Genomic DNA, 15,852 nt, shown 5'->3' on the forward strand with positions numbered 1-15,852 from the left:
ACTCGTCATTTAGTGATTCCCTCATCCTGCCCAGAAAGGAGATACTTCTTCAGCACTGGTGATTGGTAAAACTCTTCTTCCTCCCACGGTTCCAACGAAGACTCATGCCTGGGTCCAGTTAACCAGGAGAGAAGTTTCTCTGTGAGGGCTCTGGAGAAGAAATCCTTCTGACTGAAGGCTTAATATTATTATTAACCATTACCCTTAAAAATGTTCCACCATGAAGAGCAAACCCCGTAAGTAGAATAATGGAAGCATTAGCCATATCTAAGCAGACCTTCTGAGGGTCTCTGCTATATTCTTTTGCATCAACAGGTGGCCACTCACTAATGTTTAAGTGGACCAGGTTATATTGTGAGTTATTCTAAATGTGTAAATTGGGAGCATTTGTAACAAGGATATATATATGTGCTATGCTTCTTTTTAGATAATTTTATTGTGTAATAAAGTTATGGGGAAACAGCCAGTTTCAAAATCCTTGGAAGCTTTTATCCATTTGGAGGGAATTTTATTTCAAAATCACTTTGTAACTTAAATTGCTCCAAAAACATTTTACCCTCTAATGCCCAGTGTGTTTTTAAAATGGAATGGCCAATATGCCCACCAAACCTCTTCCATGGAAGGTTGATGAGATTACTCTGTAATCTCATCTGGCTAAACACTCCTCACACACACACTATTGGGTTGTCAGATCAAATACAGGCCACCCAACACAATTTGAATTTCAGATCAACAACAGACGACTTTTAATATAAATATTTTTTAAATTGCATGGGGAGTATTTTTACTAAAAAATTATTCATTGTTTATCTGAAACTCAAATTTAACTGGCATCTTGTATTTTTATTTGCTAAATCTGACAACTTTACCCAAATAAAACATCTGAATCTCTGACAGTCCTCAGCATCATTCACCACCCTCACCATCTTCATACCATTCCTAATTTAAGCCTAGTCTTCAAAGTTAAATTGGAATATAAATTAATATTAACAAACAAAATTTGGTATCACAGAGGATTGGCATTAAAGAGAATTAAAAAATACAGTTGCCACTGGCCTGAAAAATAGGGAATTAAAACAACTTTTAAGAAATTTAAGTACGCAAACTAGATCATAAACATGCTCATTTTCAAAAACTTCTGCCATAATTAATGTGTAAAACTTTATACAATTGAAACCTAGAATGTTTTAAGTGCTCAAGCCAGAAGAAGATAAAGTATCTTCTAAATTCTTGAAATCAGTCAATACTATGGTCACATTTTATTCTGATATTTGTACTAATTTGATGTGATTTCTTAAAATCACCTAATTCATTCTCTCTCTCTCTCTCTCTCTCTTTCTCTCTCTCCCTCTAGTTACCTAAACAAGAATAAATACCTGACAGTTATTGACAAAGATGCATTTGGAGGAGTATACAGTGGACCAAGCTTTCTGTGAGTAAGACATACAAAAGAATATTTTAGTCTTTTTTTTTTTTTTTTTTTTTTTTTTTTACTTTTTTGGAATAAATGGAGACATTAAGGGGAGAATCTTATGTTCAAGGGTAGAAAATGTTGCTGTCTCGAGTAAAGGCTTCTGCAAGTCCCTCTTTTCCTGGCTGTATAGGCTACCTCTTGGAAGAAAGTCCTTGTCCTTTGAGACTCAGAAGGCCCCAAGCTCCAGTATGCCATCATGATGCCTGCTAAGGCAGCCACCTTGGTGTACATGCTCACAGAGGCTCTGTTCATGGAGCAGCTGCTGTTTGAAAAATTTTGAAATGCAAGGTCCACAACTAGATGGAAGGCACTCTAGTCTTTGCAGAAAAAAATGTACCTGAATGTACATTGCACAATGCCTGGCACAAAGAAGGAAGAATATAAATGATAGTTCGACTCATCTGTGGAAGAACTTACAATCATGGGGAAAGATGGAATAAAAACATTTTTTAAACAGCATGAAAACATACCTATTTGTGCATTTCCTTTGATTTACACCCCCACATCCAATCAGTGATCAGGTTCTATTGATTCTGCTTCCCTGAAGCCTCTGTATCATTGCCACCTTCCTCATTCCCTTGGTTTTGCCTCAGTTTAGAATCTCGTCATTGAGCATCCACTCTAGTCCTTGCCAAAGTGGATCACAGGCCGGGCGCAGTGTCTCACGCCTGTAATCCCAGCACTTTGGGAGGCCGAGGCGGGCGGATCACGAGGTCAGGAGATCGAGACCATCCTGGCTAACATGGTGAAACCCTGTCTCCACTAAAAATACAAAAAATTAGCTGGGCGTAGTGGCGGGTGCCTGTAGTCCCAGCTACTTGGGAGGCCGAGGCAGGAGAATGGCATGAACCCAGGAGGAGGAGCTTGCAGTGAGCCCAGATCGTGCCACTGCACTCCAGCCTGGACGACAGAGCGAGAGTCTGTCTCAAAAAACAACAAAAACAAAAACAAAACAAAACAAAAAAACAAAGTGGAACACAGCACCCTAGAGATACACAAGATAATCTGTTAGGGGCGAGAGGAAATATTAGAGGTTCTAATTATACTTATTTTTAAATAAGAACAAATTAAGTTTTATTAATCTTTTATTTATAGATAGCCACTGTCCCTCAGGTGTCAGGCAGGGGTGGATGCCTCCTAGAGAAGGGTGAGTGATCCACAGTCCTGAGCACTGGATACCTTCACTCTTTCACCTTTAACAATGTTATTTCACTTTCAGATTGAATGCACCCAGTGCGTTTAAGGTCCTGTTCTCTTAACACATACGCTCCATCCAAATAAGAGGTCAGAGTGATCTTGAAAATCTGCTGTGCCACGTGGGGGTTCACTGCTAATTCATGGCAAAGTACTTAAAATTATTATGCATTTTTCTTTTTACAAGAAGACAAGTGGGGAAAAAATGTATTAACCTTTTCTGTGATAAAGTCCCTGTCAGTAATTTTTAACGTGGAAGATATTTTTCAATAACACTCTTATATCTGCTTCTTCAAGATTAAGGTACTATTTCGCCAAGTAATAAGAAAAGTCATTGCTTTTTCAAAGAAATATATGCTTTAGAGAAAGGCTTTAGAAACAGATATTTGGAAATATTCACATATTATGCGATTTTCCTGATAAAAAATTGTCAATGCCATAAAAATTCTGTTTGGTTCAAATCAGAAATAGAATTTTAACTTGTTTTTAAATCTTTCAAATTAAGTTTGTCATGAACTAAATTGTATCTGTCTTCCTAAATTCAAATGCTGAAGCCTTAACCTCTAGCATCTTAGTATGTGACTGTATTTGAAGATAGGGTCTGTAAAGAGGTAATTAAATTAAAATGAGGCTGTTAGGTGAGCCCTGATCCAATCTGACAGGTGGCCTCATAAGACAAGGAGATTGGGATACACAGAGAGACACCAGGGATGGGCACTCACAGAGGAAAGGCCACGTGAGGCCACAGCAAGAAGGTGGCCATCTGCAAGCCAGGGAGAGAGGCCTCAGGAGAAGCCAAACTTGCTGACACTTTGATCTTGGACTTGCAGCCTCCAGAACTGTAAGAAAATACATTTCTGTTGTTTAAACCAGCCAATCTGTGGTATTTTGTTACCATAGCTCTAGCAAAGTAATACAGAGTTGTAGCAGGTTTAAAATCCATGTGTATAAAATGTGAAAATGAAACACCTCCAGATCACCTTGCAAAAACAACTGATTGACATCAGAAAATATAAAATTTCATTAAAAACATGCATTTAATTACTGAATTAGATTGAAAAATGAGAATCTTAGTTTAATAAATGCAGTTAAGCCTGCTCTATTCTTGGTGAAACACCCATCTTTGGTAATTTTTTCAACTAGGACGGCCATTTAAACCAAAATCAAAATAAACTGAACCAAAAGCAGACTTTGAACAGCCATAGCCAAAAGGGTTAAAAATAATTTTCAAAACTAATTAAGCATATTTGATAACATTGCTTTTGCTTTTATGAAACTTTAAAAAATATATATTACTTATCTTCATTGCATTATTTTAAAATGTATGTTTAGTGTTTTATGGTATATATTATATAGTATTACAAAAATACATGTATAGGGTTCATGACTGTTCGTATGTTAGTGGTACATACTCAGATATTTTTTACTTATTAATATGTGAGATTGAAAGAATTTGAAGACCAATAGTGTAGACCAGAACCACTCAAAGTGAGTTCATTACAAGGTAAGTGGCTGTCCAGGATATACAGCAAAGCACAGCTTCTTTTTTGGAGAAAATCTTGTCATGAAAATGAAGTCATCCAAACTCAACAGTGTGTTTAGTTGAAGTAGCTGGCTTACATCCAGCATACGCTTCTTATCCTTGGAATGGTAAGAAGCTATTGGCCAATGGGCACCATACGTTGAGTAGCAGTAGTCTAGATGATTAGCGTCTCCAAATCTGGCTCCTGCCTTTATTTAGTCTTGGTTCCTCTCAAATCCACCCTCCCCAAACCTCTTTGGGTTCACATGCAAATAGAATCTTAAACCCAATACTGGCCTCCCATTCCCCTCAGGATAGAGGTCTTGGTGTGGCTTGCAAGGCATTGCCATAATCTTCAGCTTTGTCTTTTACACTACTTTACGCCTCTGATCAATGGTCCATCCATATCGAACCTCTTAGCTCCCTTAATTCTCCAACCTACTTACACTGTTATGCTAAACTCTTACTCTTCCTACTGTCTGGAAAACCCTGCTATAATCTTGTCTTTCTGATGAGCACCTGCTGGCATTTTAATTCTTCCTTAGAGGGCAGAATTGTATTTCCACAATTCTGGTTCATATTATAATGCCCGAAACACAGTATGAGCTTAATAAATATTTGTGAAATTAATATGGTACCCAATAAATAATTAAAGCACTGTTCTGTAAACACTATAGCACTTAAAGAGCAATCATATTTTAAAGATATTTTAGTCTGTTGTCCTCAAGGGAATGTGTCCATTTCTACTTCTTTGGAAGTGGTCAATTAAACTACCTGCTTGTACTGCCTCGAAGTTGTTTTTTATATTTATGGCAAGATTTTCTACAAGACTCTCCCACCAAGTTAAGAGGATTTGTGCAACTGCCTGAAAATGCTTTCCCTGCCTCTTGGTGGCATTCCAGGTTGTGGAAAGTGACAAAGATGAGGAGTTTTACCTGGAGTTGACTCCCAGCCCCATCACTTACTAACTGTAAGACCCAAGTCTCAGTTTTCTCATCTGTCAAAACAGGATAAAGTAAGCTAATAAAGTTTAAATAAGATAATAAAGTAACCAAATATATCCTCAATAATGTTAGACATTATTATGATTATTTTCACTTCTTCCTGAACTTTGACACTTCATTATTCCGATCTGTTCTAACCTCTCTGATCACTCCTTCCCCATTTCTCTCCTTAGCTCACTGCATCATTCCTCAAAATGGGGTTCCATCCTGGGTCCTGGCTCTTTTTCCTCTATATCTTCTCCTTTGGTTAAATCATCTGCTCACAAGTATCATGAGAATGTGAATGATTTCTAAGTTTAGGGCCTCATACCTTAGCTCTTATTTGGCCATTCACCCAGCTGAAATTCTTTTCTTGCTCCCTCTCATTCCTATCCAATCCCATCAATCTGGTTAAACTCTCCCTAGCCAGCCTTTGAAAATGTACAATAAGCATTTACTGATGAGAACTGGCTAAGCTTGGGATTCTTCACTGGGAACTACCAGTAGGGGAGGGTCACTACATTAAAGAACAGTGAGTGAAAAGCCTCATCAAGAAGGTGGCAATTCAGAAAATATCTGAAAGAAACAAAGGGGCAAGCCTGGGGACAATCTGAAGAAAGAGCATTTTAGACAAGCGCAAAGACCCCCAGCTGAGAATATACCTGGCACGTTTGAGGAATTGCAAGGAGGCCATTGCCGCTCAAACAGAGTGAAGTAAACAGGGGGGGAAAGTAAAAGCTGTGATCAAAAAGATGATAGGGTTGAGGAGCAACTTGCAGATGGTCTTAGAGGCCATCATCAGGTCTTTTGATTTGCTCTTTAGATAGAGGGGAAGCCATAGGAGCATTTTGAGCATAGGTGTGTCACAGTCTGACTCAAAGTTTCACAGGAACATGCCGGCTGTTGTGTTGAAAATAAACTGTAGGGAACCAAGTATGGAAGCAAGAAGACCACTTAGGAATATGCCAAAATAATATAGGCATGAGATGAAAGTAGTTTGCACTAAGACAGCAGCAGTAGAGATGATGAGAAATAATCTGATCCTGACTATATTTTTTAAGGTAAAGCCAACAGGACATGCTGATGGATCGGATATAGCAGATGATGAGAGAAACGAAGGAATCAAGGAGAACTGTAATTATTTTTGACTGAGCAGTTAGGAGAATGAGATCACTATTTCCTGAGATAGGGAAAGTTAGTTTGAGGTCCCATGATGCATGCAGGCAGGCAGTGATATATGTGGGTTCAAAAGTCACAATAGGGGTCAGGGCTAGAGATATATTTGAGACTCTTTGGCATGTAGGTGGTGATGAGGGGATACAGGTATAGAAGAAATCTCAAAAAATGAATAGAATTGAGACTTCTGAACTCTCCCCACCAATGTGATTTCCCTGATCTTTTTTTAAACAACATTCAAATGACAGTACTTCTGAGAAAATATAAATACATTAAAAAGCATGTATTTTTAATGACAAAGAGTAGGAAAGGTGATCATGTGAGTAAATGATGAGTGTCTTCAAAAACCAACAGAGAGCTGCACGCTAAGTACTTGCATGGGGGAAATCAATAAAATGCAAGCTAATTCAAATCACAAAATCTAGGAAATATTTTATCAATTAAATCTTAAGTGTTCTGCAAATGAGAATATAGGTGACACTGAAGCTGGTCGGTCTCATTCTGCACAGTCAAGCACTACTTCTTACTCATCCCAGAAAAAAGACTAGAATTTGCTTTCTGTTAAAATGTCATCACCAAGACTCAAGGAGAATAAGCACAGTTGGGGTTAGAAGGCAGGTACTATTCTGAAAACAGGATTATATGAAAATTTACATTCTAAAATGTAAGAATAACAATCCTCTTATCCACTCACTCAACTCATAGAATATTGGCAAAATGTATACCTTCCAAGTAAGAGATGAGAGTACTGAGGAAGCTGACAGGCCCAAGGAAAAGAAAAAAAAAAAAAAAAAAAACCTACAAAAAGAATCACTGGGGGGAGGAGCCAAGATGGCCGAATAGGAACAGCTCCGGTCTACAGCTCCCAGCGTGAGCGACGCAGAAGACGGGTGATTTCTGCACTTCCATCTGAGGTACCAGGTTCATCTCACTAGGGAGTGCCAGACAGTGGGCGCAGGTCAGTGGGTGCGTGCACCGTGCGCGAGCCGAAGCAGGGCGAGGCATTGCCTCACTCCGGAAGCGCAAGGGGTCAGGGAGTTCCCTTTCCTAGTCAAAGAAAGGGGTGACAGACAGCAACTGGAAAATCGGGTCGCTCCCACCCGAATACTGCGCTTTTCCGATGGGCTTAAAAAATGGCACACCACAAGATTATATCCCGCACCTGGCTCGGAGGGTCCTACGCCCACGGAGTCTCGCTGATTGCTAGCACAGCAGTCTGAGCTCAAACTGCAAGGCGGCAGCGAGGCTGGGGGAGGGGCGCCCACCATTGCCCAGGCTTGCTTAGGTAAACAAAGCAGCAGGGAAGCTCGAACTGGGTGGAGCCCACCACAGCTCAAGGAGGCCTGCCTGCCTCTGTAGGCTCCACCTCTGGGGGCAGGGCACAGACAAACTAAAAGACAGCAGTAACCTCTGCAGACTTAAATGTACCTGTCTGACAGCTTTGAAGAGAGCAGTGGTTCTCCCAGCACGCAGCTGGAGATCTGAGAACGGGCAGACTGCCTCCTCAAGTGGGTCCCTGACCCCTGACCCCCGAACAGCCTAACTGGGAGGCACCCCCCAGCGGGGGCACACTGACACCTCACACGGCAGGGTACTCCAACAGACCTGCAGCTGAGGGTCCTGTCTGTTAGAAGGAAAACTAACAAACAGAAAGGACATCCACACCAAAAACCCGTCTGTACATCACCATCATCAAAGACCAAAAGTAGATAAAACCACAAAGATGGGGGAAAAACAGAACAGAAAAACTGGAAACTCTAAAAAGCAGAGTGCCTCTCCTCCTCCAAAGGAACGCAGTTCCTCACCAGCAATGGAACAAAGCTGGACGGAGAATGAATTTGACGAGCTGAGAGAAGAAGGCTTCAGACTATCAAATTACTCTGAGCTACGGGAGGACATTCAAACCAAAGGCAAAGAAGTTGAAAACTTGAAAAAAATTTAGAAGAATGTATAACTAGAATAACCAATACAGAGAAGTGCTTAAAGGAGCTGATGGAGCTGAAGACCAAGGCTCGAGAACTACGTGAAGAATGCAGAAGCCTCAGGAGCCGATGCGATCAACTGGAAGAAAGGGTATCAGCAATGGAAGATGAAATGAATGAAATGAAGCGAGAAGGGAAGTTTAGAGAAAAAAGAATAAAAAGAAATGAGCAAAGACTCCAAGAAATATGGGACTATGTGAAAAGACCAAATCTACGTCTGATTGGTGTACCTGAAAGTGATGGGGAGAATGGAACCAAGTTGGAAAACACTCTGCAGGATATTATCCAGGAGAAATTCCCCAATATAGCAAGGCAGGCCACCGTTCAGATTCAGGAAATACAGAGAACGCCACAAAGATACTCCTCGAGAAGAGCAACTCCAAGACACATAATTATCAGATTCACCAAAGTTGAAATGAAGGAAAAAATGTGAAGGGCAGCCAGAGAGAAAGGTCAGGTTACCCTCAAAGGGAAGCCCATCAGACTAACAGCGGATCTCTCGGCAGAAACCCTACAAGCCAGAAGAGAGTGGGGGCCAATATTCAACATTCTTAAAGAATAGAATTTTCAACCCAGAATTTCATATCCAGCCAAACTAAGCTTCATAAGTGAAGGAGAAATAAAATGCTTTACAGACAAGCAAATGCTGAGAGATTTTGTCACCACCAGGCCTGCCCTAAAGGAGCTCCTGAAGGAAGCGCTAAACATGGAAAGGAACAACCGGTACCAGCCGCTGCAAAATCATGCCAAAATGTAAAGACCATCGAGACTAGGAACAAACTGCATCAACTAACGAGCAAAATAACCAGCTAACATCGTAATGACAGGATCAAATTCACACATAACAATATTAACTTTAAATGTAAATGGACTAAATGCTCCAATTAAAAGACACAGACTGGCAAATTGGATAAAGAGTCAAGACCCATCAGTGTGCTGTATTCAGGAAACCCATCTCACGTGCAGAGACACACATAGGCTCAAAATAAAAGGATGGAGGAAGATCTACCAAGCAAATGGAAAACAAAAAAAGGCAGGGGTTGCAATCCTAGTCTCTGATAAAACAGACTTTAAACCAACAAAGATCAAAAGAGACAAGGCCATTACATAATGGTAAAGGGATCAATTCAACAAGAAGAGCTAACTATCCTAAATATATATGCACCCAATACAGGAGCACCCAGATTCATAAAGCAAGTCCTGAGTGACCTACAAAGAGACTTAGACTCCCACACATTAATAATGGGAGACTTTAACACCCCACTGTCAACATTAGACAGATCAACGAGACAGAAAGTCAACAAGGATACCCAGGAATTGAACTCAGCTCTGCACCAAGCGGACCTGATAGACATCTACAGAACTCTCCACCCCAAACCAACAGAATATACATTTTTTTCAGCACCACACCACACCTATTCCAAAATTGACCACATACTTGGAAGTAAAGTTCTCCTCAGCAAATGTAAAAGAACACAAATTATAACAAACTATCTCTCAGACCACAGTGCAATCAAACTAGAACTCAGGATTAAGAATCTCACTCAAAACCACTCAACTACATGGAAACTGAACAACCTGCTCCTGAATGACTACTGGGTACACAATGAAATGAAGGCAGAAATAAAGATGTTCTTTGAAACCAATCAGAACAAAGACACAACATACCAGAATCTCTGGGACGCATTCAAAGCAGTGTGTAGAGGGAAATTTATAGCACTAAATGCCCACAAGAGAAAGCAGGAAAGATCCAAAATTGACACCCTAACATCACAATTAAAAGAACTAGAAAAGCAAGAGCAAACACATTCAAAAGCTAGCAGAAGGCAAGAAATAACTAAAATCAGAGCAGAACTGAAGGAAATAGAGACACAAAAAACCCTTCCAAAAATTAATGAATCCAGGAGCTGGTTTTTTGAAAGGATCAACAAAATAGATAGACCACTAGCAAGACTAATAAAGAAAAAAAGAGAGAAGAATCAAATAGACGCAATAAAAAATGATAAAGGGGATATCACCACCAATCCCACAGAAATACAAACTACCATCAGAGAATACTACAAACACCTCTATGCAAATAAACTAGAAAATCTAGAAGAAATGGATAAATTCCTCGACACATACACTCTCCCAAGACTAAACCAGGAAGAAGTTCAATCTCTGAATAGACCAATAACAGGATCTGAAATTGTGGCAATAATCAATAGCTTACCAACCAAAAAGAGTCCAGGACCAGATGGATTCACAGCCGAATTCTACCAGAGGTACAAGGAGGAAATGGTACCATTCCTTCTGAAACTATTCCAATCAGTAGAAAAAGAGGGAATCCTCCCTATCTCATTTTATGAGGCCAGCATCATTCTGATACCAAAGCTGGGCAGAGACACAACCAAAAAAGAGAATTTTAGACCAATATCCTTGATGAACATTGATGCAAAAATCCTCAATAAAATACTGGCAAAACGAATCCAGCAGCACATCAAAAAGCTTATCCACCATGATCAAGTGGGCTTCATCCCTGGGATGCAAGGCTGGTTCAATATACGCAAATCAATAAATGTAATCCAGCATATAAACAGAGCCAAAGACAAAAACCACATGATTATCTCAATAGATGCAGAAAAGGCCTTTGACAAAATTCAACAACCCTTCATGCTAAAAACTCTCAATAAATTAGGTATTGATGGGACGTATTTCAAAATACTAAGAGCTATCTATGACAAACCCACAGCCAATATCATACTGAATGGGCAAAAACTGGAAGCAATCCCTTTGAAAACTGGCACAAGACAGGGATGCCCTCTCTCACCACTCCTATTCAACATAGTGTTGGAAGTTCTGGCCAGGGCAATTAGGCAGGAGAAGGAAATAAAGGGTATTCAATTAGGAAAAGAGGAAGTCAAATTGTCCCTGTTTGCAGACGACATGATTGTATAGCTAGAAAACCCCATTGTCTCAGCCCCAAATCTCCTTAAGCTGATAAGCAACTTCAGCAAAGTCTCAGGATACCAAATCAATGTACAAAAATCACAAGCATTATTATACACCAACAACAGACAAACAGAGAGCCAAATCATGAGTGAACTCCCATTCACAATTGCTTCAAAGAGAATAAAATACCTAGGAATCCAACTTACAAGGGATGTGAAGGACCTCTTCAAGGAGAACTACAATCCACTGCTCAAGGAAATAAAAGAGGATACAAACAAATGGAAGAACATTCCATGCTCATGGGTAGGAAGAATCAGTATCGTGAAAATGGTCATACTGCCCAAGGTAATTTATAGATTCAATGCCATCCCCATCAAGCTACCAATGACTTTCGTCACAGAATTGGAAAAAAACTACTTAAAAGTTCATATGGAACCAAAAAAGAGCCCGCATCGCCAAGTCAATCCTAAGCCAAAAGAACAAAGCTGGAGGCATCACGCTACCTGACTTCAAACTATACTACAAGGCTATAGTAAGCAAAACAGCATGGTACTGGTACCAAAACAGAGATATAGATCAATGGAACAGAACAGAGCCCTCAGAAATAACACCGCATGTCTACAACTATCTGATCTTTGACAAACCTGAGAAAAACAAGCAATGGGGAAAGGATTCCCTATTTAATAAATGGTGCTGGGAAAACGGGCTAGCCATATGTAGAAAGCTGAAACTGGATCCCTTCCTTACACCTTATACAAAAATCAATTCAAGATGGATTAAAGACTTAAACATTAGACCTAAAACCATAAAAACCCTAGAAGAAAACCTAGGCATTACCATTCAGGACATAGGCATGGGCAAGGACTTCATGTCTAAAACACCAAAAGCAATGGCAACAAAAGCCAAAATTGACAAATGGGATCTAATTAAACTAAAGAGCTTCTGCACAGCAAAAGAAACTACCATCAGAGTGAACAGGCAACCTACAAAATGGGAGAAAATTTTCGCAACCCACTCATCTGACAAAGGGCTAATATCCAGAATCTACAATGAACTGCAACAAATTTACAAGAAAAAAACAAACAACCCCATCCAAAAGTGGGCGAAGGACATGAACAGACACTTCTCAAAAGAAGACATTTATGCAGCCAAAAAACACATGAAAAAATGCTCACCATCACTGGCCATCAGAGAAATGCAAATCAAAACCACAATGAGATACCATCTCACACCAGTTAGAATGGCAATCATTAAAAAGTCAGGAAACAACAGGTGCTGGAGAGGATGTGGAGAAACAGGAACACTTTTACACTGTTGGTGGGACTGTAAACTAGTTCAACCATTGTGGAAGTCAGTGTGGCGATTCCTCAGGGATCTAGAACTAGAAATACCATTTGACCCAGCCATCCCATTACTGGGTATATACCCAAAGGACTATAAATCATGCTGCTATAAAGACACATGCACACGTATGTTTATTGCGACATTATTCACAATAGCAAAGACTTGGAACCAACCCAAATGTCCAACAAGGATAGACTGGATTAAGAAAATGTGGCACATATACACCATGGAATACTATGCAGCCATAAAAAATGATGAGTTCATGTCCCTTGTAGGGACATGGATGAAATTGGAAACCATCATTCTCAGTAAACTATCGCAAGAACAAAAAACAAACACCGCATATTCTCACTCATAGGTGGGAATTGAACAACGAGATCACATGGACACAGGAACGGGAACATCACACTCTGGGGACTGTTGTGGGGTTGGGGGAGGGGGGAGGGATAGCATTGGGAGATATACCTAATGCTAGATGACGAGTTAGTGGGTGCAGCGCACCAGCATGGCACATGTATACATATGTAACTAACCTGCACAATGTGCACATGTACCCTAAAACTTAAAGTATAATAATAAAAAAAATAAAAAAATAAAAAGGAATCACTGATAGTCTCCCAAAGTCACCATAGTAATGCCCACCAGCCAATAAGCTTCCACACACAGAGCTTCCCATAGGCCTCCCTTACAAACAAGAACAGACATCCAAGAACCAGCAGACCTTTGAGGAAATCCATTGACATGAAAAACGTCAATGTCTTAGAGTTTTCAGTGTACAGATCTTTTACCTCCTTGGTTTAAATTTATTCCTATTTTTTGTTTTGTTTTGATGCCATTATAAATGGGATTGTTTTCTTTGTTTCTTTTTCTGATAGCTTATTGTTTGTTTATAGAAACACAACTGATTTTTGTAGGTTGACTTTGTATCCTGTAACTTTACTGAATTCATTTCTTAGTTCTAACAGGTTTTTGGTGGAGGCTTTCCGATTTTCTGTATAAGATAATGTCATCCGCACTCAGAAACAGTTTCTCTTCTTTCTTTAGGATTTGGACGCCTTTTATTTGTATTGCCTAATTGTTCTAACTAGGACTTCCAGTACTATGTTGAATAGATGTGGTGACATGAAAAACAAGGACTAGAATAAACAGAAAAAGGAACTTGGAAGGAACAGAAACAATGCAAGAACCAGAAGAAAACTTTCATGAAAGTTATAACAAATATCCTCAGAGAGACAATGTTTTACATGTGCAAAATAATTCCTCATACAGGAATATTCAGAAAACAATAAAAGAGCTTTTGAAAATTAAAAACATGAAAGCCAAAACCAAAAAAGTAAGCAGAAGTTGTTAAAGATAAAGGGAAAAATGGCACTCAGTAGAGACAGCAAAAAAATATGAAATAGAGGAAAGAAAAAACATGAACATTAGAAATTCAAGCCACGAGGTCCACAACCCAACTAACAAAAGTTTTAGCAAGAGAAAACAAAAACTGAAAAAGAAAATAGTGTAGCAGATTTCCCATTAATAAAGAAAATGAATTTTCAGAATAAAAAGACCCACAGAGAACCCATATGGCAAAAAAAAAAGGGTGGGGAGGCATGAAGGTACATCATAAAACATGAAATCAATGGGATAAAAATAATAAATTAAAGGCATCTAGACAGAGAAATCATGTGGCCTGTGCAGGTGGGAGAATCGGAATGCCATCAGCCTTCTCAATGGTGACATTGAAGAAGACCATAGATAGAATAACCTGTTGAATTCTGAAGGGAAAGTCATTTCCAAACTACCAATCAAGTATGATTGATAAAATAAAGATATTTTCTCACATGCAAAATCTCAAAACCTTGATTTCCTGTTCACCTTTTCTTGGAGAATAAACCAGGAAAAAGAAAAATGAGGACTTTGTTAAAACAGTGATCAACACAGGAAAGAAGCAAATAGAATCCCCAGGATGACCACAAAGGGAGGTCTGAGGAGTCTTGGGAACATGATGTCTACATCAGAGCTGAAGAATGGCGACTCCAAGAGGAAGGTCTTCTAGAAATAAAAGAGGGTTGGCTGGGCATGGTGTCTCATGCCTGTAATCCCAGCACTCTGGAAGACAGAGGCAGGTGGATCACTTGAGGTCGGGAGTTTGAGATTAGCTTAGCCAACATGGTGAAACTCCATCTCTACTAAAAATACAAAAATTAGCCAGGCATGTTGGTGCATAATTGTAGTCCCAGCTACTTGGGAGGCTGAGGTAGGAGAATCGTTTGAACCCAGGAGGCGGAGGCTGCAAGTGAGCCGAGATTGCACCACTGCACTCCAGCCTGGGAGACAGAGCAAGACTCTGTCTCAAAAAAATAAAAGGATTGATAGATTATTTGATGGAATTCATTGTGTGAAAAACTGGTTTGAGATGTGTTTTCTTTTCCTTTTTTTTTTTTTTTTTTTTGAGACGAAGTCTTGCTCTGTCACCCAGGCTGGAGTGCAATGGTGCGATCTCAGCTCACTGCAACCTCCACCTCCTGGGTTCAAGCAATTCTCCTGCCTCAGCCTCCCAAGTAGCTGGGATTACAGGTGCCAACACCATACCTGGCTAATTTTTGTATTTTTAGTAGAGATGGGGTTTCACCATGTTGGCCAGGCTGGTCTCGAACTCTTGACCTCAGGCGATCCACCTGCCTAGGCCTACCAAAGTTCTGGGATTATAGGTGTGAGCCACTGCTCCTGGCCTTGAGAGGTGTTTTAAAGAACATTGGAGCATGTAGAAAACTTAGCAAGAGGTTTGTTCAAACAAAGACACCCAAATAAAGAGAGACAGACGGACATCTTATGAAAAAAAAAACAAACAGTTACATGACAAAGGAAATGAAAGCGCAATATGCAAAGTTGGAATAACCACAGTACTGAATATGGGTTTAACCAAATATGTCACAAAACTATTTCAGGAGAGCAGAGGAGTGTGTCAGGAGAGGAAATGTGTAGGGGTGAGGGATGATAAAAGAAAGCCAAATCCTCATCTTCTATAGTAGAGAGTCAGCGGATAAAACCTAAAAACAATACATCAAGAAATACTTACACTTGTGGAAGGAAATACCAGAAGTTAAAAGGGGTTACTTCTGGGACATCAGACACCAGACTGCAGGGAAGGGCTGCCTCTTGTATTAACAAGCTTCCAGTATAATTTGCTTTTTAAAAATAGGTCCATGCATTATTTTAATAAAAATTAGGCTGGGCGTGGTGGCTCAGACCTGTAAT

The 15,852-nt window shown here is 39.8% G+C and overlaps 1 protein-coding gene and 1 long non-coding RNA gene across 2 annotated transcripts in view; one reads left to right on the plus strand and one right to left on the minus strand.

Annotated features, from left to right (window-relative positions):
- The window catches only part of LOC134757135 (uncharacterized), a 99,341-nt gene extending 97,686 nt beyond the window's left edge, over window positions 1-1,655 (minus strand). The window contains exon 1 of the long non-coding RNA XR_010130806.1: window positions 3-1,655. This is a non-coding gene — a long non-coding RNA (uncharacterized lncRNA). The remainder of the gene's footprint in view (window positions 1-2) is intronic.
- The window catches only part of TSHR (thyroid stimulating hormone receptor), a 193,257-nt gene that overhangs the window by 152,101 nt on the left and 25,304 nt on the right, over window positions 1-15,852 (plus strand). Inside the window, exon 11 of the mRNA XM_063698096.1 lies at window positions 1,355-1,432. Coding sequence (XP_063554166.1) covers window positions 1,355-1,432 — 78 coding nt within the window. The remainder of the gene's footprint in view (window positions 1-1,354; window positions 1,433-15,852) is intronic.

Source organism: Gorilla gorilla, chromosome 15 (assembly GCF_029281585.2).
Source record: "Gorilla gorilla gorilla isolate KB3781 chromosome 15, NHGRI_mGorGor1-v2.1_pri, whole genome shotgun sequence".
Taxonomy (NCBI): Eukaryota; Metazoa; Chordata; class Mammalia; order Primates; family Hominidae; genus Gorilla; species Gorilla gorilla.